Source organism: Protopterus annectens, chromosome 1.part0 (assembly GCF_019279795.1).
Source record: "Protopterus annectens isolate FY-2018-M chromosome 1.part0, PAN1.0, whole genome shotgun sequence".
In the NCBI taxonomy this organism is placed as follows: Eukaryota; Metazoa; Chordata; order Ceratodontiformes; family Protopteridae; genus Protopterus; species Protopterus annectens.
The window spans coordinates 111,719,625-111,744,645 of NC_056725.1; the positions used below are offsets into that span (position 1 = coordinate 111,719,625).

Here is a 25,021-nt window from a genome sequence, read left to right on the forward strand (position 1 = left end):
AGACCGACAAGGGGAATGTGTAAGCGCGACCTGGTAAGTATGCGATAGTGAGGGATTTAGGAGTAGGGAGCGGACAGGTAAGTGTGCAATAGTGAGGGATGTAGGGTTAGGGTGTGTGATAGGTGAGTGTGCGGTAGTGTCGGAGCTTGGGGTTAGGGGTGAGTAAGTGAGTTAGGGTTAGGGTGCAGGTAGGGAGAGTGTGCGGTAGTGTCGGAGCTTGGGGTTAGGGGTGGGTAAGTGAGTTAGGGTTAGGGTGCAGGTAGGGAGAGTGTGCGTAGTGTCGGAGCTTGGGGTTAGGGGTGGGTAAGTGAGTTAGGGTTAGGGTGCAGGTAGGTGAAGTGTGCGATAGTGTCGGACCTTAGGGTTAGGGTTTGGGTCAGGGCTAGTGTGTATGCTATGTAGTGTCGCGTGTTGTTTACGTTCCGTGTGTCGGTGTAATGGTGTTCGGTGTTTTGCGTTGTCGGGTTTTTGTGGTGTCGGTCATCTGGCGTCGGTGAATTTTCCGTCGGGGAATCGTCGTGTCGGTAATTAGTAGTAGACCCATACATACATACATACACACTCACACACATGTATATAGATATATATATATATACACACATGTATATATATATATATATATATATATCTATATATATATGATTATATATCAAACACTAAAGAACGTGTAGAAAAAAGCAATTAAAGGACCAGAATATTATGAGGAAGAATCCTCTAACTAAAACGGATTCTCCTATATCAAAGGGAAAACACACACACATGGGGACAGGGGAGTGGCCTTCTAAGTTAAACGGGTCGCAGCATTCGCAACAGACAGGGAAACCTCTCTAAGAAAAATGAGCTTGTGGAGACAGTATGCCTGACAAATAGAGGGGGTAAATTTGACTAACTAAATACATAAATCACACTCGTAACTAGTCGCACATGACAGAAATAGTGCTGACAAAGATTTTCTCTGAAAAGGTTAAGAATTATGACATAAATATATAGCAATTAAACTACTTAGCCAACGAGCCAGTCAGAAGACACCTCGATCGCTTGAGCAGCAAACGAGATCTGGGTAATCTACCCTAAGCATCATGGGATAGGGGTTAGCCTCGAGCCAGTGGAAGCACTCGAGCCTTTGTACTAGGCCGAGAAGGAACCGATGCTCGGTTCCGAACCCAACCAGCAAGAATTAAGGTGAGATAGGACAACATAACATCTTCTCTTAAACTAAGCAGGAAAGTCATCTAACACTTATTCTCCTCATGTTTCAAAACTTTCACTATGTCTGGGTTTTGTGAGGTCAAAAGATATTCATGCAGTCCCACAATTACAGATATATACATATATAATCAATTTTAAGGAGGCACATACCTCCTTCAGAACGGGGAAAATATAATCTTGGTATGCAGTGATTTTTATAAATCATCTGATGAGCATGAAGCATCCTTCTTGTTTTCAAGTCCAACCTAGGACTGGATGGATGGAGCTAAAGATGTAGATCTGGAAGGTCTCCTGTCTTGGAATACTGGTGAGTGTAGCCTAGTACTCACTGGTTCTGCTGAGAAATAGGGCAGATCATGAGGTGAATGGATCTGAGAGACTGATGGACCCAATACACGAGAAATCTTTGGGTCCGATTATGGAGCAGGAGTTGGATCTGGTAGTCTTTTACTTTATTTCTCTGGTTTGTTATTATCAAAATCATTATCCTTGAATTCTTTCTTTGTCTTAGCTTCATCGGTTTCTCTACCCTTCTCTTCCTTAGCCGCTGGAGAGGTGAAAGAGGAAGGATATGGCTCAACAGACAAAGTCCCATGACTATCATTTTTTTTCTCTGCTGAAGAACCCTAGCACTGAATGAAGCACAAGCCTGACAAAAGGTTTCTAAATGCTCTGCCCTCAGGCAGTAAAAACACATTTCTGGGTGGGGGTCTAGAGGTGGCAGCTTATGGCCACAATCAACATTTTTTTAGAGCCTTGGGTCTCAGACATATCAGACCCTGTTCGATAAAATACCCAAATGCACTAGCAACAATAATGCAAAGCAAATTCAGTAGCAAGAACACTATTTAAAATATTACAAAATAACACTGTAAACTACATATAAAGAGAGTGAAGAAATGTTCTAGTAACAAACCTAAGTAATGCAAGCAATCTACCTATTATTAAATCTTAAAACTTTATCTAACAGCAGAACAGCTATTTCTTACCTAAAGAAAGTACTTTAAACTATATAGGGGAGGAGAAGAAAAGGATATATAGGCTTGATAAGCCAAAGTGTAACGGAGTCCTCCAAGATGCATTCAAAATCATCCATGGCAAAGAAGATCTGAGGTGTTGAGTGGAGCGGGGAGGATTATGGGTAGGGAAAATACCCTTTTTTCCACTTTGCTACTGAAAGACTGAGAGGCCACTCGTGAGGTAGTAGAACGGATCTGCTCAGTCCGTTGACTAGAAGGTTGAACTTCCCCGGAATGTGCGTTGCTAGCAGAAAGCAATGCCAGAAGAGATCACCCGCTGCCACATCCTCATTGCTTCTTGACACAAGGGGTAGCTGCGGGTTTTCCAGTTGATGAAACTGTTGCAAAAGAGAGTAAAATCCCATGAGTGGAGGAGCTCCCTGGTCAGCCTCAGTAAGAAGCTGAGATCCCTTATAAGATCCTCCAAAGCTAGCTACGAAAACAAAATCGCCACCGATTCTAAGGACAACCACAAAGCATTCTATAGCTATGTCAACAATCTCAATGGCAACACCCAGATCTGCTCTGAGTTACAGCACAACGGCATGAAAGTTACAGAACCAAAATATGTCTTCGAAGTAGTATTCGGTAGTAGTAATCTCTGGATCTGACCGACCGGCACTTGCGAACAGCTTCTGCTTCGGGCGCCACGCGGCAAGAAAGACCGAGGAAAATGGCGTCGGCTGATGCCTTTATACCCGGAGACCAGCAGAGATGACGTCGGGTGAAGTGCGACATCAGCCGAAGCCGGACCCAGACTTTGGAATCCGGCCGACCGAAGGGCTGCCTGACGACAGGACAACCCCATTTGTTATGACTGCAGATGCATCCTTGAAGGACATCCATGCAGGTAAAAGCTGCACTCCCTAAAGCCTAAAACACAGCATCCATGGGACCACACAACATCCCAGGCTGCGTGTTACATGAACTTCAGAATGAACTGGCTCCCCACCTAAGCACCGTGTTCAATCATAGCCTCACATCACGCTTTGTGCCCACTGAATGGTGCACAGCAACAGTTATCCCACTCCACAAAGGGGGAGCCACCACTGATCCCAAGAACTATTGTCCTATTAGCCTGACGAGCCTGGTCTGCAAAGCCATGGAACATATCATCATGGAACTCAAAACAAAGACATTGGTAAGCTCCAAACTTTGGACCCCACCCAGTTTGGGTTTGAGAAAGGCAGATCATGCCTCCTGAACTTGATCGACTTCTTTGAGACAGTCACCAAAGCCATAGATGAGGGTAAGGTGCTTCACACAGCCTATCTTGACCTCGACAAGGCTTTTAACACCATCCCCCATTCTGGAATTACAGCTAAACTCACTAAAGTAGGTATAAATCCCTACATCACAAGATAGGTTGCCAACTGGCTCACTGACAGAACCCACACTATAAAAGTTGCAGACTCCAAATCTGACTTCAAACCAGTGACAAGTGGAGTACCACAGGGTTCAGGCGGCTAACACAGAAGGCCTCTGGCTAACGAAGTTGGCAGATGACTGCAAACTAGGAGCCATAGTCGAGTCCCCAAATGATGTGGATATCCTACAGAAGGGCCTCACTGAGACAGATGCCTGGTTTCAGAGCCATGGCCTCAAGCTCAACGCCAAAAAGTGCATTGGCATCCCCTTTGGTAAAAACTCTGTACCCATGAACTACCACATAGGCAGCAATCTATTTAACACCGAATGTGTGATAGACCTTAGGACCCAGGTGGACAGTAGTCTCTCTCCTTTGATAATCACATCGCCACAGTAGTCAGGAAGTCCTTCTATGTGGCACACCTCATCAAAAAAGGGTTCTCATCCAGGAAAAAAAGAGGTCATTGTTCTCCTCTACTCGACACTCATTAGACCTGTTATAAAGTACAATGCCCTTTTTGGAATGTACCTCACACGACATCTGCAGCAGCTGGAAAGGCCACAGAAGTACCTCACAAAGAGGATTACTGGCCTCAAACAGATGCCCTACACTGACTGTCTCAAAAAACTCCAGCTTTACTCCATAGCATATCGCCTACTCCAAGATGATCTCTGCCTAACATATAAAGCTATGTCAAACCCAGAGCTGTTGGACATGCTACACCTAAAGAAATCCCAATCCCTCCGAGCTACACGCTTTAGGGACCTAAACCTTGTCACCACAATACACAGGACATGCTGGAGGGATAGATTCCTGTCCCAGAGCCTTCCCATACTCTGGAACAAGCTACCCATCTATGTCAAGCAAAGTTCCTCATTAGCACTCTTCAAGAAAAATATTGGTGAGTGGATGGGAAATAAGAAATACACCCTGGGAATCACTTCTGTGGCTCTGCCTGACAGTGGCACAGGAAAATAACTTTCTTGGGTGGAGTAAGCTAGGGAACCTTGTTGGCTAGGCTTACTTAGGCCCTTGGGCCGATAGCCTAGTACTTACCTATGAACACTAGCAGGACTGCTCTCATCTCTAGGACACTGATGTGTAGACTGGCCTCCACGGGGGACAATATTCCTTGAACTGTCTGTCCCAAGTAGTGACCCCCACCCCATCTAGGAAGCCTATGTGATCACCACGGCCTTGGGCAAGTGCTGGCCTGGTGCACAAATCCACCAGTTTACATACTTCTTGCAAATCCTGGTGATTTGAATGGGAAAATTGATGGGGTGTAGACTCAAACCATTGAATTGACAATGTCAGGTGGTTGGGGCATTGGCATAATTGCTAATGTGTTTATCTTATAAACACGAGGTGCAGGGTTTGATTCTCACATGGGGTAATTGGCTAAGCTTAAAATGGCCCACAAGGGCATTTAGCCTAGTACTAATCTATGAACCTATGTCCACTGCAGTACCCCCATATAAAATCTTAACTGTGTTACAAGAGTTATGGAGGCCACCATTGAAAGGAGAAGCTGGTGGTAAATGAGGGACAACAGGTGTAATGTGACAGTCTGGATTAAGGTAGCCTTACAACTTGGGAAATGGTGTCCAGGTAAGCACCTATGAACTCCAGAACTTGGGTCAGGAGAGATGAGATTTGTTGTACTGGACTGTGATGCCCAGATCAAGACATAAGTGGAGCAGGTAGTCCCTGATGTGAGTCAGAAGATGCCTGGTGAGAGCACCAAGGAAACACTCAGAATCCAAGCAATCTCAGGTGAGTTGCAACCACTGCCATATACTTAGTGAACACCCAGGGGGGTTGTGCTAAGTTTAAATATTTTAAAAACAACATGAACACTTATTACAGGAACAACTGTATTGGTATATTGGCAGAAAGGATGGGCATTATTGCCTGTGCCTGAATTATCTGTATGTATGTCTATTAAAACCAGGAGTACTTCTATGGAAATCATAAAAGTACGTCTTTCTCTCACATCTTCTTCCTCATCCTTTTCAGCAACCTCCACTGTTTGTGTAGTGGGAACCCTTCAAGGGTGGTTCTCTAGTACAGCAAAAGGTTAAATGAAATAGTCTTCCTCCTCATCTCCGTCTTTCTCTTCAGCCTTTACATTTTAGGTGTCTTTAGACATCTTAAATAAACCTTTCTTAGATTTGTTCTTAGGGGTCTTGACTTAGGTTTCATTACTATGACTTTTCCTAATGTTAGTTATTTTTCTGCAAAAGAAGATCCTTCAATATTTTGTTTCCTAAATGTGGCAGAGTTTATATTTACAAGTGATAAGCAAACCCTGCAGGCAAAAGGCACACTGCAAATTATTTGTTTTAGGAGCTGTCACTCTCCCACAGGCAATAAATAACAGCAATAAAACAACCATCTCAAATTATTAAATGGATATATTTTAGAGCTTAGCAAAGAAAATTAGGCCAAACAACCAATAGCACATCTTCAAAAATGCAAATAAAGTTAAGTGACTAATGGTTTCAGAGGTGAGAAGAACTCATCATAGTACAGGGTAATAATAGTTTTATATGGAGCATGTAATAACCAATGACACAGGCTCAGGAGTATAAGAAAGAACCTCATGCAGGGGGACATTTGACAAAAACAGGTTAAGCAACGAGTAACAACACTGAGGAGAAGCCAGCTGTTCTAACAGTAAGGCATTCTACCGCTATAGAAATATGCTTTTATCCAACTTGATACTTGAAAAATCATTAGTACCTAAAATTCAACATTAAAATGAAGACTGGATATGCTAGGAAGCAGGTAACTGCTCAGTTTGGATATAACTACTCACCCCTTTTTGTACAAAACCAGCTCATTGGTCAAACTCTTGACTCGGATTTTCAGATTCCTCTCTGATGCTTTAACTTCTTCTAACTAGAACATAAGTCATACTGTTATATGTCTGACTTCCTCATTCCTAGTATATACACAAGTTAGAGCTACTCCTCACATTGTCTCTACATTTACAATTGTTCTACAATGAATACCATTAACAGCTCCACTGTACAAGAAAAATACATTTGGTTGTATAAGAATTTGTCAATACTGCTTCATTTTGAGGAAGATGCAAGTTATCAAACAACATGTAAAACTTCACCAGTGGGTAACAGCACAGAACTCTCAACATAAAGTAAGTTACACGTGCATGAAGAAGTTATCTTAACATTATTGCTTAGGTTATGTGATGAGCCCTCTTTACCCCAAGGCAGTAACTAAGGAGCATCAATCTTCAGTACTGTCTTCATTAAGGGAGTGTCACTAAAAGCAGGGATAGAAATACACAACTTCCCCTAAGAGTACACCGGGAACAGGCTCCAAACCTGGGACTGGACTACATGCTTCATTCCAGGTCCCCAAGTGAGTCTCCACACAAACCACTACAAAGCACTGTGTCCCAGTTCTAGATATATGACACACACACTCTTAAATGTCTAATATTCACACATGCACACACCCTTAGGAAAGATTAACCAGATTTGTCTGCTGTGTTCCTTTGCCCAAATTACAAGGTAACGGCTGCCACCAGTCAGATACCACAATACCCTTCAAAAGGGGTCTTCAACTATACTGGGTTAAACAGATACTGATACAAATGGTAGCATGTAACCAAGCAGTAAGGCTTTTCAGAGTGGCCCTGATGTTATCACAATAAGCATAAACACTCTCAAGTTAATATTTTAATAACTAAATAACTAACCACAATGACAGGTAGTAAATCATTTAATAATAAATAAAAGGATTTAAAACATGTAAATACTGAATACCTGATTCCAATAAACAACAGAGTTTCACACACAGGAAATATGAAAACACTGTAGGACAGATTTCACGCTGATTTTAGAAAACCTCTAACTAACCAGCTGTAGTTCCCTGACTATCTGAAGATTAGCTGTCCCTACTTAATACAAATAACTCAGCAAGTCACAATTATACTCTTATTTCTGCAAGGCAAGATGAGGAATTCTGCCTGCACTCCAGGCTCTTGTCTGTCCTTAGTGACTGGAACAACTACTCTAGAAACAACTGAATAACTCTAGAAACAAATGAGAAAGTACAGTTTTGTACCTACCATAAATGTAGATGTTCGAGTGTATACCCTGCTGCAGTCATCACACTTAGGTTATCCTGCCGTCAGGTGGTCCCACAGTTGGCCCGAATTCCAAAGTCTTGGTCCAGCGTTGGTTGCTGTCGCTTCTTCCCTGACGTCAGTGCACCAGGGGTATATAACAGGCATCCAACGCCATTTTCTTCAGTTTTTCTTGCCCCAGATGTCAGGTGCCTCCCCAAAAGGTGGTCAGTAGATAGTACCAATAATAAAAGTTTAGCACAAACAAAACATCCCTCCAGCTATAAGCAAATACACCACAAAGGTTGTATCAGATTTTAAGGTACTGAAAGGCTTTAGTTAGGTCAGAGGGGATGGAGGGAGGGTAACCTGGACTGCAGCAGGGTATACACTCGAACATATACATTTATGGTAGGTACAAAACTGTACTATGTTCATCGTGTTACCCTGCTGCAGTCATCACACTTGGGTAGAATCCCAAAGCTAAGGATGGGAGGTGGAGTCAAACAGGGTTAGAGGAGGCTAGAAGGCCCTGCAAAACTGCAGTGGCGAAGCCAGCTCTAGTCTTAGAGTAAAGAGGCAAGTGATAGTGTTTAGTGAAGGTGTGTACTGAACTCCAAGTTGCAGCTTCCAGAATATCCTTGGTTGGCACCCTCCTGAGGAAGGCTGTAGATGTACCTGCTGCCCTGGTAGAGTGGGGACTTATGCTAGCAGGAACTGGTTTTCCATGGTGGGTGTAGCAAAAACGTATGCAATGTCCTATCCATTTGGAAATGGTCTGTTTTGAGATAGCCTTTCCTTGTAATGCTGTAGTATAGGATACAAAAAGCTGGTCAGATTTTCTGAAAACCTTAGTTTTATCCAAGTAGTAACATAGCTGCCTGTGAATGTCCAAGGAATGCAGGAGTCTTTCTCCTTTGTTCTGTGGATTTGGAAAGAAGGTGGGTAAATGGATGGTTTGATTTAGAGCCACACTGGATACCACCTTAGGCATAAAGGAGGGGTTAGTTCGTAGAGAAACTCTGTCTTGATGAAAAATGAGGAAAGGCTCTACTGCCATTAGTGCCTGAAGCTCTGAGACTCTTCTAGCTGAAGTAATTGCTAGCAGAAGGGCAGTCTTCCAGGATATAAACATTAAGTCAGCTGAGAAAGCTGATTCAAAAGGAGGTAGCGTAAGTTTTTCCAGAACAAAATTGAGGTCCCAAGTTGGTGTTTGTGCTCTCCTGGGAGGCCTAATGTTTTTGGCCCCTCTGAGAAACTGCCTTAGAAGTGGATGTGAAAATAAGGGAGGATCTGTGTTGTAGTGAGCTGAAATAGCTGAGGTGTGGATTTTAATAGATGAAAAATAAAGCCCTTTGTGTAACATCTCAGTTAAATATTGTAGAATCTGAGGTATGTCAGGCTGAAGGGTATTTTGGCCTTTAGCTTGGTTCCAGGCGCAAAAGATTTTACATTTGTCTGAGTAGGCTTTCCTGGTGCTGGGCCTCCTGGCTTCCAGAATAACATCCATAACAGCTTGTGAAAAAGGAGCTGGCTGGTTGCTTAGGTGATTTGCCATGCAGCCAAATTTAAGGTTTTGAGCTGGATGTGTAGAATCTGACTGTCTTGCTGTGTGAGCAGATGAGTAGTTTGTGGTAAAATCCATGGTGAGCCCTGAGCCATATTCCTTAATAGTGGGTACCAGTGCTGGCGTGGCCAGTCTGGGGCAATGAGTATCATTCGGGGTCTCTCCATCCTGACTTTCAGCAGCACCTTTGTGAGAAGGGGCAATGGAGGGACGGCATATATCGTCTGTATTTTCCAACTGAATGAGAGTGCATCCAGTTTCCAAGCTTGATGGTGAAATGTCCTTGTACAAAATTTTATTAGCTGATAGTTTTGGGGGCTGGCAAACAGGTCTATGTCTGGGTGCCCCCATTTTTGAGTTATCATTGCAAATACTTGTGGATCCAGTTTCCATTCGTGGGGATCCATGATGTTTCTGCTTAGGTCGTCTGCCAATGTGTTCTTTTTTCCTGGCAGGAATTGAGCTTGTAATTGAACTTGGTAAGCCAGTGCTGTGTTCCACAAGGTCATTGCTTGCCTGCATAGAGGGTAGGAGTGTGTACCCCCTTTTTTGTTTATGTACCACATTACTGTGGTGTTGTCTGTCCTTATTGTAAGCTGTCCTGGATGTAAGAGGTCCTTGAAGGCTGTCAGGGCATTCTGTATAGCTAGCATTTCTTTTTGACTGATGTGCAGATTCTTTGATCTGCAGTCCATATGCCTTGAACGCACCATCCTGCCATGTGTGCCCCCCAGGCGTAGTCCGATGCATCTGTTGTCATAGCTTGCCTGGCTAGGGGTAAGGTGAAAGGCTGACCCTTGTTGAGGTGACATGCCTGTGACCACCATAGAAACTCCTGTTGAAGGCAAGGAATGAGAGGTATCATTGTTTCCAAGCTGTGGCTGTGTTGAGTCCATACGCTTTTTAGGTACCATTGTAATTTCCTCTTATGCAGTTTTGCAAATGGTATTAGTAGTAGTATGCAAGATGCCATGAAGCCCAAGGCCTGCAGAATTTTTCTTGCAGGGAGTTGGGTCTTTGTTGCCATTGTTTTGAAGTATTGAGTTAGTTGAAGTTGTTTGTCTGGCGTCAGATAAGCCATCTGGGCCATTGTATTCAAGCTGGCATCCAGGAATGTCATATTTTGTGAGGGCACTAGTTTTGATTTCTTTTTGTTTACTGTGTACCCTAGGCAACTTAGAAGGTGTTTTACAAAAGCCAGATGTTGTAAGAGAATGTCCTTGCTTTCTGCTTGGATGAGGAAGTCGTCCAGGTATGGGTATATTTGAATTCCTCTGTCTGCAGTATGCAATTACTGGTGCCAGGCATTTTGTGAAGACCCTGGGCGCAGTAGATAAGCCAAAGGGCAGTGCAGAGAATTGGTAATGGGTTGAACCTGCAATGAAACGGAGGTATCTTCTGCAATTTTGTCTGATAGGGACATGCAGGTATGCCTCCTTGAGGTCCAGCGTTACTAGCCAAGCTTTCTTGCCCAACATGGGAAGAAGCTGCTGTAGTGTTAGCATCTTGAATTTGGGTACTTGCAAGAAGGTGTTTAGAATTGAAAGGTCCAGAATGGGTCTCCAAGCATTGTCCTTTCTGGGGACTAGAAAGAACCTTGAGTAAAATCCTTGGCCTTGCTCCTGTGTAGGTACCAGTTGAATGGCTCTAATGTCCATGAGAGCTGCAATTTATTTTTGTGCCTCTGCCCATTGATTTTGTGGCAGGTTTGGCATTCCTTTTATCCTTGGCAAGGTGTGGAAATGGAATCTGTATCCTTGTGAGATAATGTCTAGGACCCATTTGTCCTTTGTGAGGATGCGCCAGTTGTCTGCAAAAAGTGCTAATTTTCCTCCCAAGGGAGCTGCCAAGAGAGTTTTGCTTGGCAGTTTGAGGTTTAAGTCATTGTGTTTGCCTTCTATTAGTTTGGGACCTGTCTTCTCCCTTCTGTGTTGCAGTGCCCCATTGTTGAGGTTTGCAAGGGATTTGTGCTTGTCCTCTGCCCCTTGGGCGCCTGTATTTATCCCTCTGTGGTCTGTCAGAAGCTGGAAAGGACCAATTTTTTGTTGGCCAATTTCTGCTGAAGCGTGAGGGCTGTACCTGTAAGAAATCTTTGACCGTCTGCATAGATTTTGCCTTATCCTCCATTTTCTTTAAAACCTCTTCTGCTTTAACCCCAAATAAGGCATCCTGCTGTAAAGGTGCATCTAGTAACTTTGCTTTAACATGATCAGGCAGAGTTTGTTCCTTTAACCAAGCATGTCTACGTATAACAGACCCAGTAACAGCTGCTCTACAGGAAGCTTCCAAGGAATCAAATCCACATTGTAAAGTATGTTTGCCCACCTGTTCAGCTGCATGCAACAGATCCTGCATTTCCTTGAACTCAGACTGTTGAGGGAGTGTGTTCATCTTTTGTTTTACTTGAGACATTAGGAATTGCTGGTATTTAAGCATGTGAAATTGACAATTTAGTGCTCTCATAGCTAGAGTAGCTGAGGTGTAAACCTTCTTCCCCCACCTATCTAGTGCTCTGGAGTCCCTTTCAGAGGGTACAGGATTTTTAGCCATAGAAGCCTTAGCTCCTTTGGGACCCTGGGAGATTGTCTCTGGATCAGCAACAGGGCTTTTTGTAAAGGAATTTTTGTGAGTCAGGCACTCTATAGTATCTATCTGATTTGGCTGGAGCAGGAGGCAGAGAATCTGGATTTAGACTAGATTCTAAGTAAACATCATCCACAATGTCTAAAACTGGGGGGATAGCAAGTGGTCTGTGCTGGGGGAGTAAAAGAAACTCTCGGAGCCTTTTCTTTGAGTCGGAGTAGTCCTGACCTTCCCAGTGGAAATGTTCCCTCATGGTATGTAATGTTTCCTCATAGGAATAGTCTTCAGGGGGAGAAGCTGAGGGAATGGAATCTTCCGCATCAGAATCTTCATAAGGGGGAAAGGAGTAATCCTGCACCTCAGAGGAGCCTGAGGAAATAGACACTTGATCAGAGGAGGCATAATCCTCCTCTGACTAGGCCTTTTGTCGGGGGGGGGGATTGGGAACCCCTGATTAAAGAAATCAAATCTTCAGCCATTTTAAGCATCTGTTTCTTAGGCATGGGGCCTTGAACTGGAGACTGAAGTGCAGTCTTTTTTGGTTTTAGAGGAGTCTTAAGCTTAGCATAAGATTTTATGGTGAGAGTAGTCGGTCTGAAGACACCTTCTGAAACAGAAGGTGTTTCTACAGCACCGGCTTCTCCTTCTGCAATGTCGTCGGTAGGGCCTAACGAAAATGGCTGCGTCAGCCTAGAACTCTCTGCTAGAGAATCTGAAGTGGTCTGGGTTCCAATTCCACGGTTGTCAGGGGCTGTGTAGGCGCCTCACTGAAAACCGGAGAACCGGCAACCAGCCCAGCCGAGGCCTCGGAGTTTGGCTTGGATTTTCTTAGAAAAACTTTAAAACCAAGAACGGATGTTAGAACTTGAAGCAACATGCGCCACATGTATTGTGGAATTCGATATCATAATTTCAGGTTTTGGGAATGTGCTCAGGTGCTCTTCCAAATAATCTTTCAATAAATTATTAATTAATTGCCCCGAAATGATTTTAAAATCCCTCAAGATGCCTTGGATCTGCCAAGGCATATTTAATTTTAATAAAATCATTGCATCATGGCGCCATTGTAGACTACAAGTTAAAAAATGGCGCCATGATCTGCACTAGTTTTTCCCCACATGCTCTTGCGTGTTGCCTCTAATTAAATCTTAGGTCAACTCAGATGTCATCATAGCAGTAAAGGGTTTTTAAACAGTTTAAAGTGCTAGTTACACTTTGCGTACTGGAAGATGGTTTAACCTCAGTATGCGTAATGATTTACATGTTGTGTAACACAGTGTGACACGGTATTTGGAATGTATGAAACCGTTGATGTGAAAACTACATTGCGCATTGCTTTTTTCAGTGTTTTGAATGTTTAAGTTTCTTGTGCATATCAATTAATAATTAATCAATTAATAAATAATTTATTTATGTATGCATGTATTTTTAACAAGTGGGGCTATTTAATTAGGCATTTAGTGTAGGACATTATACTTTCACAAGAAGGCATTCACATATAGCTGTACTTATTACATTCATGTCAGAAAAGTGCTGCTGGTGTTGTATCTTATTCTTTCTTTATTAATTAATTCATTTGATACTATAAGTTATCCGGAATTTAATCAGTCGATAGTATATTAGTTGTCCATTCAGACTTCTAGTTTACTCTGGCCAATTATATAAAGGTTTATATAAACCACTAATGCATTTTGTGTTCTGGAGAACTGCTGTATTTTTTCCGTTTAGTCTGTAGTGTAAATGGAGCTCATGAAAATCTAGATTATTAATTGAATTTAAAGGTTTAGCGTTTTGCACAGAACGGGGAACCAAATGTCTCACAGCTTCAAAGTTTTTAATGATATAAAAATTAAGTGAAAAATGCATACATATCAATACAAAAGACTGAATCTAGCGTAAAACAAGCTTGCTAACGACCTAAATAATCCATATGAAAGTTTTTCTATATAATCGTAGCAGCAAATTAGTGTGTCATACATATCAACTTTGGGAGTGGGGGGGGGGGCAGCGTGGAAGCTGATCTGCTATTCCAAAAATCTTACCCACACCATCGATAGTGCGTATTGCAAAGAAATGAGGGGATTACAATAAGATTTATGTACTGAAACTCATGTAATGACCTTCTGTGAAATCCCCAATTGTTTGGGTATGGGGTGGTGGTGAGAACGTAAAAACTTCCCGACTAAATCTACATATCTAGCCTAATCCACTCACAACTCAGGCCAGCAATGGCACAGCTATCCACTTGATGTTATCAACTTACTTTGTACTCTATCGCTCACCATAAGAGAAGCCCTTGTCCACAGGCAACTAATCACAAATGGAGCGATAGAGAGGTTGTATGCCCTTGTATGATATACTCGACTGTCCAGATTTATGCAGAATGTCCAGATTTTTCCTTCATATTTTCGGTCAGCTCATCATAAAATTTACGTTTCTCTGGCAAACTACAAAATGTTGAAGTCACTAAATGTCATTGAGTTTCAGACTTTATATCATTCAGAAAAATGCAGGCTAACACAAATTCTGTTATTGTAACAGCATTCTAAGTTTATAAGAGCAATATTTAAAACCGGTCTCTATTTTGCTCCCCCCCCGAAAAAAAAATTATTTAAGGCTTTGTCAAGATTTCTTGTGTTAAGAAGTATTGTTTCTGACACGAACAGTGTACATTAGACATTCTCAGCAAGCTATATAAACATTTATCATCTCTGATTTCTATAATCATGCCATCTAAATCACGAGTCTCATCCCCTCCTCGGTGTTAATGCGAAACTGAGTCTCTGTTTCTCCGGGCAGGAAAGGTTCTAGCAGGGAAAAAAACACATTTCAGTGCCAATCCATGTGCCATTTTTTATATAAACGAGTCATAGGATTTTGGTTTTGATTGAGGTACACAGATGAAAGGTTCATCTAGCAAGGAAACATTACCACATTATGTTCGTGGTCAAACTAAGCTGCCTTAAAATGAATGAAAGATAGATAGATGTACTGTACCTCTTCAGCCATGCTTGTTCTTTTACTCAGAAATTCGTCCCAAATTACAAATTATTTTAATAATGTAATATACTGACAAGCTAAACCCTTAATCTGCAGCAGTAGTTTTTGTGTGTGTTTGGGGGGGGGGGGTTGTACATGTAATATTTACATTTAAAAAATGTCAATAGGTTTAATCTTACCACCTAAAACTTACAGATGCACATGTAACTGTCACAGTTTTGTAAAATAAACTTCCAAGCAATATATTTTTAAATATTAATTAATTAGCACCGTATGGATGTATATATGTATGTATATATATAATATATATATATATATATATATATATATATATATATATATATATATATATCCTGTATTAAATACATTATAATTACTTTATTGATTTTGTTTATGCCTTAGGGCAGATCACACCCTGGGTCTGATTATAGCTCAGCCATCCGGTGCAGCACAGTAGGAGCCAGCAGCTGCAAATAAAGAGGACACATCTATTCTCTAAATCTATGAACATGCCTCCAATAAACTAGCTAGTTCCAAATCTACATTGTCAAGGGGGGTACAACCACCACACTTCCCTAACAAAGTATTGAGAAAGCCTTACAATCAAACTTTATTCCACAATTCAGCTGTATTAACAACGGTCCTGAAAAATGATATATAACTATTACTACATTTAAATGTATATACAAATAAGCACTTTAAGAATCTTAAAAGCATACAATTTAAATTTATATTTTGTCGTGTGGGCTGGGGTCTAACAAATCTCAAAATACCCACCACTCTTGCACAGATCAGCAAAACAAACGACTGAATAAACACGGTCCAGTATTTATACATCATACCTCTCAACTGCTCAGATTATTACCAACCCACTTTTTTTGTCTCTTCCTTATAAAAATTTGTGGTTTTCTGGATATTTGTGGCAAATCACTAAGGATTGAATTCATTAAATAATGACAGGCATTTGAGTTTCAGAATTCATATATTTCAGAAAATGCACAGTAACAGAAGACTTAATTTTAGCATTTTTTTACATTTATGAGTAAAATTTAAAACATGAGCCTATCTATAGGGCTTTGTCCCCCATTATTTTTGTACATGTCCAGATTTTGTGCCAAGATTAGATTGAGAGCTATTACACATGTAACAACCCAAACTCAAGCACACATACCTTCTCTAGCAAAACATACCAAGCATAAGAGGGAAAATTAATAAAATGAAGATTGCAAACTTGATTTCCTCCCCCTTCCAGATCTGCATTCAAAGCCCATCACCATACAAGTTTATGCGTAGTTTCAAGCATAACTCATTCACATTCCCAACACCCACAATGCTCAAGAAGAAAGAAAAAACTCAAGCCAAAGAGGAGTAATACACTGACCCAGTAGCATGTAGTCTCCATCCACAAAGGCTATACACATGTGAATATCGGACAAGTAAATACTCGTACACAATTTTAATCCAACACACGCTCGCAAAACTTATGGGATGCAAACACTATTACAACCAACTCATTAAACAAGCACACAACTGAATTTCAGAATTTCGGACTGCATATACTTCATAAAACAGCAGCCAGCATTTGATCTTAAATGCTGGTAGTGCAGATGTTTGATATTTCTACAGTTTAATCAAATGAATGAGGCCAAAGGATTCAGAAGTGATAAGTCTTAAAATCTGTTATATTTGTGTTTCCAGCAGGCACTCTTTCAATAAGTATTAATGCAATGTCTTATAGAAATGAAAATCTGGCATATAAGTAGCATATTTGCTCTTATAAATGGCACACTGCAAAGAGTGCATAATTTGTAAATCTTAAAATGCCTGTCATTTTCTCCAACAAGCATTTGAAAGCTGATGTCATCTTTCATGTCTGTTAGGATTGTGAAACATAAAACTAGAATACCATGTATAACCAAGCCTGACCTCAGACATGCTCTTTACTTTTCTGATTCTGGCGTACAGACAGTGTTCTGCTCATGCATTACAATTAAATCCCGCAGTGAACATGCAGCATGTAACAGACTAGGTTCCTTTATTCTTCTTAACAGCATAGATTTTTATCATTTTAGTTTGACTGACACATCACGGTGACTTCCTACTAAGACTTTGAAGGACTATGTTCTAGCAAGTGTCATGCCTGCAAACTTAATGATTTGACATGGTGGTCAAAGGAGTGCCTGTTATCAACATATATATCCAAGTCCCTGATGACTGTGTCAACTATATGTGGAATGTTATCTGTATAGTAAACAGTCTTGATGCTGGATTTACCAAGGGGAACTACGCTTTATTTCTTATTAAGGGTAAGCTCATGATTAATAAACCCTGCATTTATTTGGTCCTGCTCTTGTTCTGCCTTTTATGTAGGCCAAACATCTAGACCTATTAGGTTTTGTATGTCAGAACATCTTAGTAATATAAGGAATAAATGTCCTACAAATGCATTATTCAGACACACAATCAAACATCCATCTGCTCAATTTCACTTCATTATTATTGACAAGAGTTTTTGGAAATAAAAGTTGCAAAGTAATAGTACAAAATAAATGTTGATATGGCAAGTTCTTCTGTGGCTCGTAATATACTTTAAATTCTCCTTTATATATAACAATATTAGTCTTTCTTTTTCTGAAAGTTTAAATGTGTCAATACTTTGCTTACTCCCCTGTTACTAAGTATGCGGTCTGCTTAAGTACCATTACTATATGCAAGTGCTTTTCAAGGCTTGCGCAGATTTAACTATATCTGAGGTGTGTTTTTTGAAGAATGTCTAGACGAATAATTACGGCAGTTGAGTTAGCATGTATTTCTCACAATTCATTGCTGCTCTACAGTGCAGCACTGGGGGAGTGCTGTACTCCAGAGTGTGCCGTCCTTCGGATAATAAGTTAGACTGTTGTCCAATCTGCTTGAGTTGGTGGTAGCACAGGTGGATATAAAAGATCATAATAGCACTTACAGAAAAGAGTAAAGGAAGCTCCTTGATGCCCTAGTCAAATTGCAGTTGTAGCAGGAATACACCCCTGAAAAGAGGCTACTAGCCCAGTGGGACTAACCTGATCAACAAAGGATAAATAAATAAACTTATGTGTATGATTGTATCAGATTGCTACAGGATGGGAAACAGTGCCCACTGCATACTATAATGATGTCTTTCATTCTTCCTACGTTCATTTTTTAAACTGGTGGTGCTCTTTAAATGGGGTAAGTGCACATGAAACAGTGATGTGCATTTTCATTCATGATCTTGACTTTACATTACATAAATGATACATAGCTTTAAATATGGGACTTTCAAACATAGTACATACAACATGAATCAAATTTACACCAGCTAAAATAGGTACATTACATTTAAATATAAAAGAAAAATATGGAGTAATACATAGACACCAAAACAGATACATTATAAAAGAGATTTACCAAAAATAATACAGCCAGACTGAGGCAAACACAAAAAGCAAGGTTTAAAATACTAATGCAGAACTAGAGTAATCAACACACACAAGTTCCTTTTATCTAAAGCAGAATATGTGAGAACAGCGAAGAAAGAATAATGCTCAGAAAACTAAAGATCAGAACTGCAGACATGTACCAAATGAAAGCTGACATAAAGGAGAAAAAATAAGTTAAGGTACATGGGCCAGCATGCAGTGACTTCTCAGAATGCTACCATAACACCTTGAATAGTGGAGCCAACTGCTGTATTTTCTAGACAATGGTAGATTGTCAGTTACCACTCACTGGGCTACACAAATTTGGCTTACCATGACTCTGCTTTTAATAGTTTACAAGCTATATGGAAGATACAAACTGTAATTTGGGAAGGTCCAAAATCTACTACTCTAACTGCTGCCACTGATGTTTCACAGGACTCGGTCCTGAGTCCTTTACTGTTTTAAATAATAAGTGGTAACTCTATCCAAAATTCCACTTACTTCAGCAGACTGAAACTCAACAGTCCTCTGCAAATCATACAGAGTTCTAGAAAATGCAAGTTAGTCATCAACATTATTTAACATTCTTCAAAACAAGCTCTTCACCATTAATTTATTCCAAGTACTACCAAAATATGCTTCTTTCTGATTAAAGTCAACAAACATCTGGAATGCCTTCCCTTACCATACATTATACATGATTGCTGTATAGTACTACACATAATTAACTTGGCATCCATTTACAGGATAAGTTAACCCCAGGATTCATAAATGTAGTGGTTAGTTGAATAAAAGTGTTATATATACTAACTTTAATACACTACTGTTTATTGCAAATATAAGGTTTACAGAGTATGGAAGACTCTCAACTTTTGTGAATGGTGCACAGGTATGCACAGTACACATTGGTGCACCAGGTAGGTTTCACTGTGTAGCATGAAAGCTTCACACAGTATACAGATTTTAGCATGACAATACCACACAGTAAAGGTTTTAGCATAACTCCACATGGTACAGATTTTGTGAAGAGATGTTTAGTAATTTATAATATACTTTACAAAGCAGCTGTTATCTGCTGTGCTCCACTGACATGCCACTCAGCTATGGTCATTACCATATGACAGTGATGAAAGGATATGGTGCACCACAGAGAATTTTGTTTCTTTAATTTAGTGTTGACTTATTGCTCTGCTCTGGTATCCAAACAACATGTCAGCAGGAAAGGGTGTCACTGTGGTCACAAGCACTGCACCATCTGTAGGTACCCACTTTGGGTCCCATAAGTAACCCCATTGGGATCAGCCCATATGCAGTTTGTGTAATGTTTACAAATGGCATGTAATCCTGGGGATGGAGGTCATTTTTGTGTTTATTCCTTGCATAGGTTATTCTTTCTACATAATGGAGTAAGATTATGTACAGTTTTTTTTTAGCTCGCAGTGTACTAGTTTCTGTGAATCAAAAATAGGTTGATGCATTACTTTACAGGGTATCAGCCCTATTGCATTGTGCTTAAAGTTTATAAATAACATCCTAAATCTTGAACATCACATTCAGTACATTATATGGAAGATACAAATTGTAATTTGGAAAGATCCAAAATCTACTAGTGCAGCAGCTGGTGAGACTATTATATATCATTTAGCCTTTCTTCACTCCATACCTGTAGTCTCTGCTCATATTGTTTCTTTCTCGCAAACATTTCTGGCAGCATTCTTGTAGATCCCCTCTTAAAGCTGGGTACCCATCCCCCTGAACTGCCTACTATGGAAAGCCTGTTCCAAAGAAAGAGCAATCTCTGAGACACATAGCTGTCTCTCCTGCATGTTTTGTTTGAGTCACTGACAAAGTTTAGATCCTGAGATCAGCTGACCCTTGTGCTGTTTGACTTGCAGATGGAAGTTGCAAAAACTTAATTCTAAATAGAAAGAAGATTAAGAAGGGAAAATGACTGTCTGTGAAGGCTTTAGAAGTGGCTGAGGAAAGAAGGCTCTCTAAAGATAATGAGAGCAGGTACATTATGTAAACCTTTAATGCAGAGTTTGATAGATGATAGCAAGAGAAGTTCAGGAGGGATGTATACATGAGCAATGCAAAGGAATGGAAGACAACAAAAGGTGAACAGATGTTCAGGAACATGAGTTGTATTAAGGGAAACTTGCAGAAACAAATGGACATGAAAAAATGGAGAAAACCTGACAAACAGAAGAGAAATGATCACAGAATTCAGAGTAGTACCACAGCAGAACTCACTTGCTCCAAAGACAAAAGTTAACCAGGACACCAACATCATTGACATGTACAATGATGGTGTTCTCTAACTACAGCCAAACCTCCTGAACAGTGAAGCTAAATGGACACAAAGCTTTCTTAAGGCTGAACCATCTGTTGAATTCTTTAAAATCTGGCAAAATGATAATATAACACTGCTGCATTTAAGTTGCCAGCAGCTGTGGAAAACAAGGTAGCAGCAATTGTATTGAAATTGTCAGCTTATATTCAACTCCCAAAAATGGTAATTGCTACAGAGACTATTCCAATTATAAAACACAGTTGTAGAAAGTACTGCATTCTCCAAATTAGAACTATTTCCCCAGTGCTGAAGTTGCAGTGACTGCAATCCAAACTCAGTGAAAGTTCAACAGGACAGAAGTTCACTGTCAAAGACAATGAGTTGGAAGACGACATTACTCAAATTCAGATGGCCATGAACGTGGAAAACATTGACCTAAAAACAATTCGTTTCATTGAACTTTGACTTGAGAAAGAAGACAACCGGCATTTTTGAACTCCTGGAGACCAGCATTGCCTCCACCTCCTTCACTCACTCCAGAATTTGTTGAAAGAAGACAAGGTACAGTAGGACTTTTGTTAAAGAAAATTAGTTCTGCTTAAACCCAGAGAAAGCACAGTAAACAATACAAAAACATAATGGTCAGCTAAGGAAAGTTTTATGAGTTTAGTTTATTTGGTACATCAATAAATGAAGCTTTTACTAATTTATCCTAATGTCTGGTATATATTTTATGTTTACCAACAAAGTAGACTTCACTGTGGTTATTTACAACTTCAGTGGGATTCTTTACAAGTTTATAAGAGTCCATATGCCCACTATGCCATGGAAAGAGAATGTCAGTTGGTATGGTCAACAAATTTTTTCCAGGCATGCACTGAAAATAGATGTGCTGTGTAGGAATTACTTTTTCCTGCTACCACATCCACAGTAAAATCATGTGTAACTGAATGTAAAGTGATGTCTTTCCAGACGTGATGCCAGAGCTTTGTGTCCCACTTTCTTGCTTCCACCCCGGTAGTCAACTATCCAGACTGCGCCCCCCCCCCTTCTGCAAATTCCTGGATCCGCCACTGCGAGCTGTCAATCACATGCAGATAATGGGTCAAATTACCCTTGGCTCTTTGACAGCTAGGGAAGGTAGGTGTGAAGTGGGAGGGGAGATTCCTTGAAGAGCTAGATTTCAGCCTTCACAAAAGAAAGCAATTTAGCATTTCTAAGATGAAAGGGCTAGAAAATGCACCTTTCAGTTCTGTTCTGTAGCATTTACACTGCTTGTGCTTTAAGTGGTCATTGAAAAAGGATAACATTTTAACCAAAAGTAGGGGATTTTAAGCCTGCAGTGAATGCCTGTTAAGTCAATGAAGTGACAGCAGCTTAAGGCAAAACGTGGCAGATCTGATGCAATTTTTTGGAGACTAAGTATCCCAGAATGCATTATTTGAGGCAGAGTAAACAGTCTGAATTTTTTCAATATGCCAGACTCCATGTGGTCAGAGTCAGAAATTGCATCTAAAAATATCTAAAAAGCTCAAAATAGTCTCAGAGTGCTATTAAAATGTAGGAAACATCAAACCATGATGAAATTAATATGTTTTTTGAGTCTGAGGGTGCGGTTGTCCTTTAAACATAAATGAAATACTGTTAACTGCGCAGATTATTCAGTACATATACAGTATGTATGATTTTAGGTAATTCTGTTTCATTTATCTAAAAAAGTATTCTTTAGCGTTAGGATGTGTATACAACATATGTGTATTCGTGCAAATTAGTGAAGTACTTCAAGCAAAATTTGAAATCCAAGTTATGTTTTCTGACAATTGTCTAACAATACTAAACTTCAGTTTATGCTTTATCTGTGTTCAGATGATACTGGCTGGAAAGGTATTCCTTTAGTGTTAGGTCTGTTAGCTTCCAGAATAAAGCATTTACACATAGCTAATTCAGATGTTCAGTATAAATATGCATCACTTTAGTGTAAATTTCAGTCAAGTTCAGAATATGACATTTAGACGCAGTTATTTTCAATATTCCGTATAACATTTCAGTCAGATTTCAGAATATAACATTCATACTCTGTTATACATTTATAACAGTACTATTTAGACACATTTACAACATACATAAATAGTAGGCATATATAATTAGAATACACTTTGCAGAATTACATCACACCTCACATTATTCAGTCATTAGTTTTAAGGGTAAAGTGCAGAATTATTTTGTAACAGGCTTATCAAGACAAGTTTTATAAAGAATAAGCAGTAATAAGTTAATATGCTCACGGCATGACAGGTTAAGCTTAATTTGTTACAGAACACAACGCGCATTACATAACGATTACATCAGACAGAAAGTTAAAAAGACACTGACAGGGTATGCAAAGGTATAGCTATGAAATTAAGAAGGCATAGATTTTAGTAAATGTACCTCTACTTTTATAGCACATATATATTTTCAGGATATTCAGGGCACAAATTTAAAAAGTAGTTATCTGTCACATCACATAAAGATTAAAAAGGTAAATGCACAGGATTACAAGTTAACACTTTAAGAAATCTAGCAGAAGATATACAGAAACAAGTTAATATTGTATGGATGGATTTATACTTTAAGATACATATAAGTTTTTTTAAGAGTGTTTATAGGTGGCTATCACCAAACTGGTATGGACCTTGTTACACAGAATATTTAGTACTGGTTATAAGACATGTCAACAAAATGCCCGGTTATAATTAAATTATAAAGTTAAGAGACTTCAAAAAGATCTAATCAACAGACCATGAAAGCTCAAGTAACAGCTAGTGGTCAAATTAAAATTGCAAGTTTATTTACCAGATAAAAAAATTATTTATAGCTGTTATATTAGTTCTAGTGACCATTATAGTATCCTTTGCAGATTATAATGATAGATTTTAAAGTAATTATAGAAGCAAATCCCATTTAAGTGATTTCAGAGACAACTGTCCCAGAATAAGTCCTACATAAATACAGTTAGTAGAATACAAATTGCACAGGCTTGAAAATGTAAGGTTAGGCTTGTGTCTTCATTCTGTATTTCATATTTTGAAGTTACTACAGAAAACGATCCCTGTTCAGGTATCTCAGGAGGAATTGTAAGACGAGGTTTCACTTAAATGTAGCTTGTCAGACACAAATACCATATTAAATAAACAAAGAAATACACCAGCCGTACCACAGCAACAAAATCTAATAGTGTTGTAAGCGCTTTCAAGGATCAACCTCTTCATCAGACTCCGAATAAAAACATTCAAATAACATCAATTAAAAACAATAACCATTTAAAGACACAGTATCAACAATGCATCTAAACATGCATACATGTTAGTAGAATACAAATTGCACAGGCTTGAAAATGTAAGGTTAGGCCTGTGTCTTCATTCTGTATTTCATATTTTGAAGTTACTACAGAAAACGATCCCTGTTCAGGTATCTCAGGAGGAATTGTAAGACGAGGTTTCACTTAAATGTAGCTTGTCAGACACAAATACCATATTAAATAAACAAAGAAATACACCGTACCACAGCAACAAAATCTAATAGTGTTGTAAGCGCTTTCAAGGATCAACCTCTTCATCAGACTCCGAATAAAAACATTCAAATAACATCAATTAAAAACAATAACCATTTAAAGACACAGTATCAACAATGCATCTAAACATGCATACATGAATTACAACATATTTGGAAAAACAATGTGTCTTACCTAATATACTAGTCAAAAATAGTAAAGAATTAAAACAAAATATATATAAGAATAATCCTAAAATAGCAAAATAGTGCTGTTACAACTTAATGCTTAAGGGGCCTAGTCTTTAGAAAAGGTTTGAGAGACACCTTATTGTTTAAACCAGGGGATTTGTCAGCGCAAAACAATATAATCCATTTCTGCTCAGCAGCTTCACTGTAATTTTTTAAGTCGCCTCCTCTCTTATTATTAGCTAAAATCTCCAGGACTAAAAATTTAAGGATATGTCGGGATCCTTCATGTTTATTATGCATAGCCAGAGCACTACTCTCCTAACCATTTTTAATATCTCGGTAGTGCTCCAATATTCTATCATTGAGATGTCTATTGGTCTTACCAATATAATATGAAAAACATATCTCACAGTATGCTAAATAAACAACATTAGACGTCTTACAGTCTGCATAATGAGTACAGTTGGTAAGGTGTTTCTCAAACCTTTTCTAAAGACTAGGCCCCTTAAGCATTAAGTTATAACACTATTTTACCATTTTAGGATTATTATTTTATATATATATATATATATATATATATATATATATATATATATATATATATATATATATATATTTTATTTTAATTCTTTACTATTTTTGACTAGTATTTTAGGTAAGACACATTGTTTTTCCAAACCTGTTGTAATTCATGTATGCACTTTTAGATGCATTGTTGATAC

At 39.4% G+C, this 25,021-nt stretch overlaps 1 protein-coding gene across 3 annotated transcripts in view; it reads right to left on the minus strand.

Annotated features, from left to right (window-relative positions):
- The window catches only part of CCDC61 (coiled-coil domain containing 61), a 934,642-nt gene that overhangs the window by 441,742 nt on the left and 467,879 nt on the right, over positions 1-25,021 (minus strand). For all 3 annotated transcript variants that reach the window (XM_044087587.1, XM_044087502.1, XM_044087417.1), the window contains exon 6: positions 6,419-6,501. In XM_044087587.1, the coding sequence (XP_043943522.1) occupies positions 6,419-6,501 (83 nt within the window). The remainder of the gene's footprint in view (positions 1-6,418; positions 6,502-25,021) is intronic.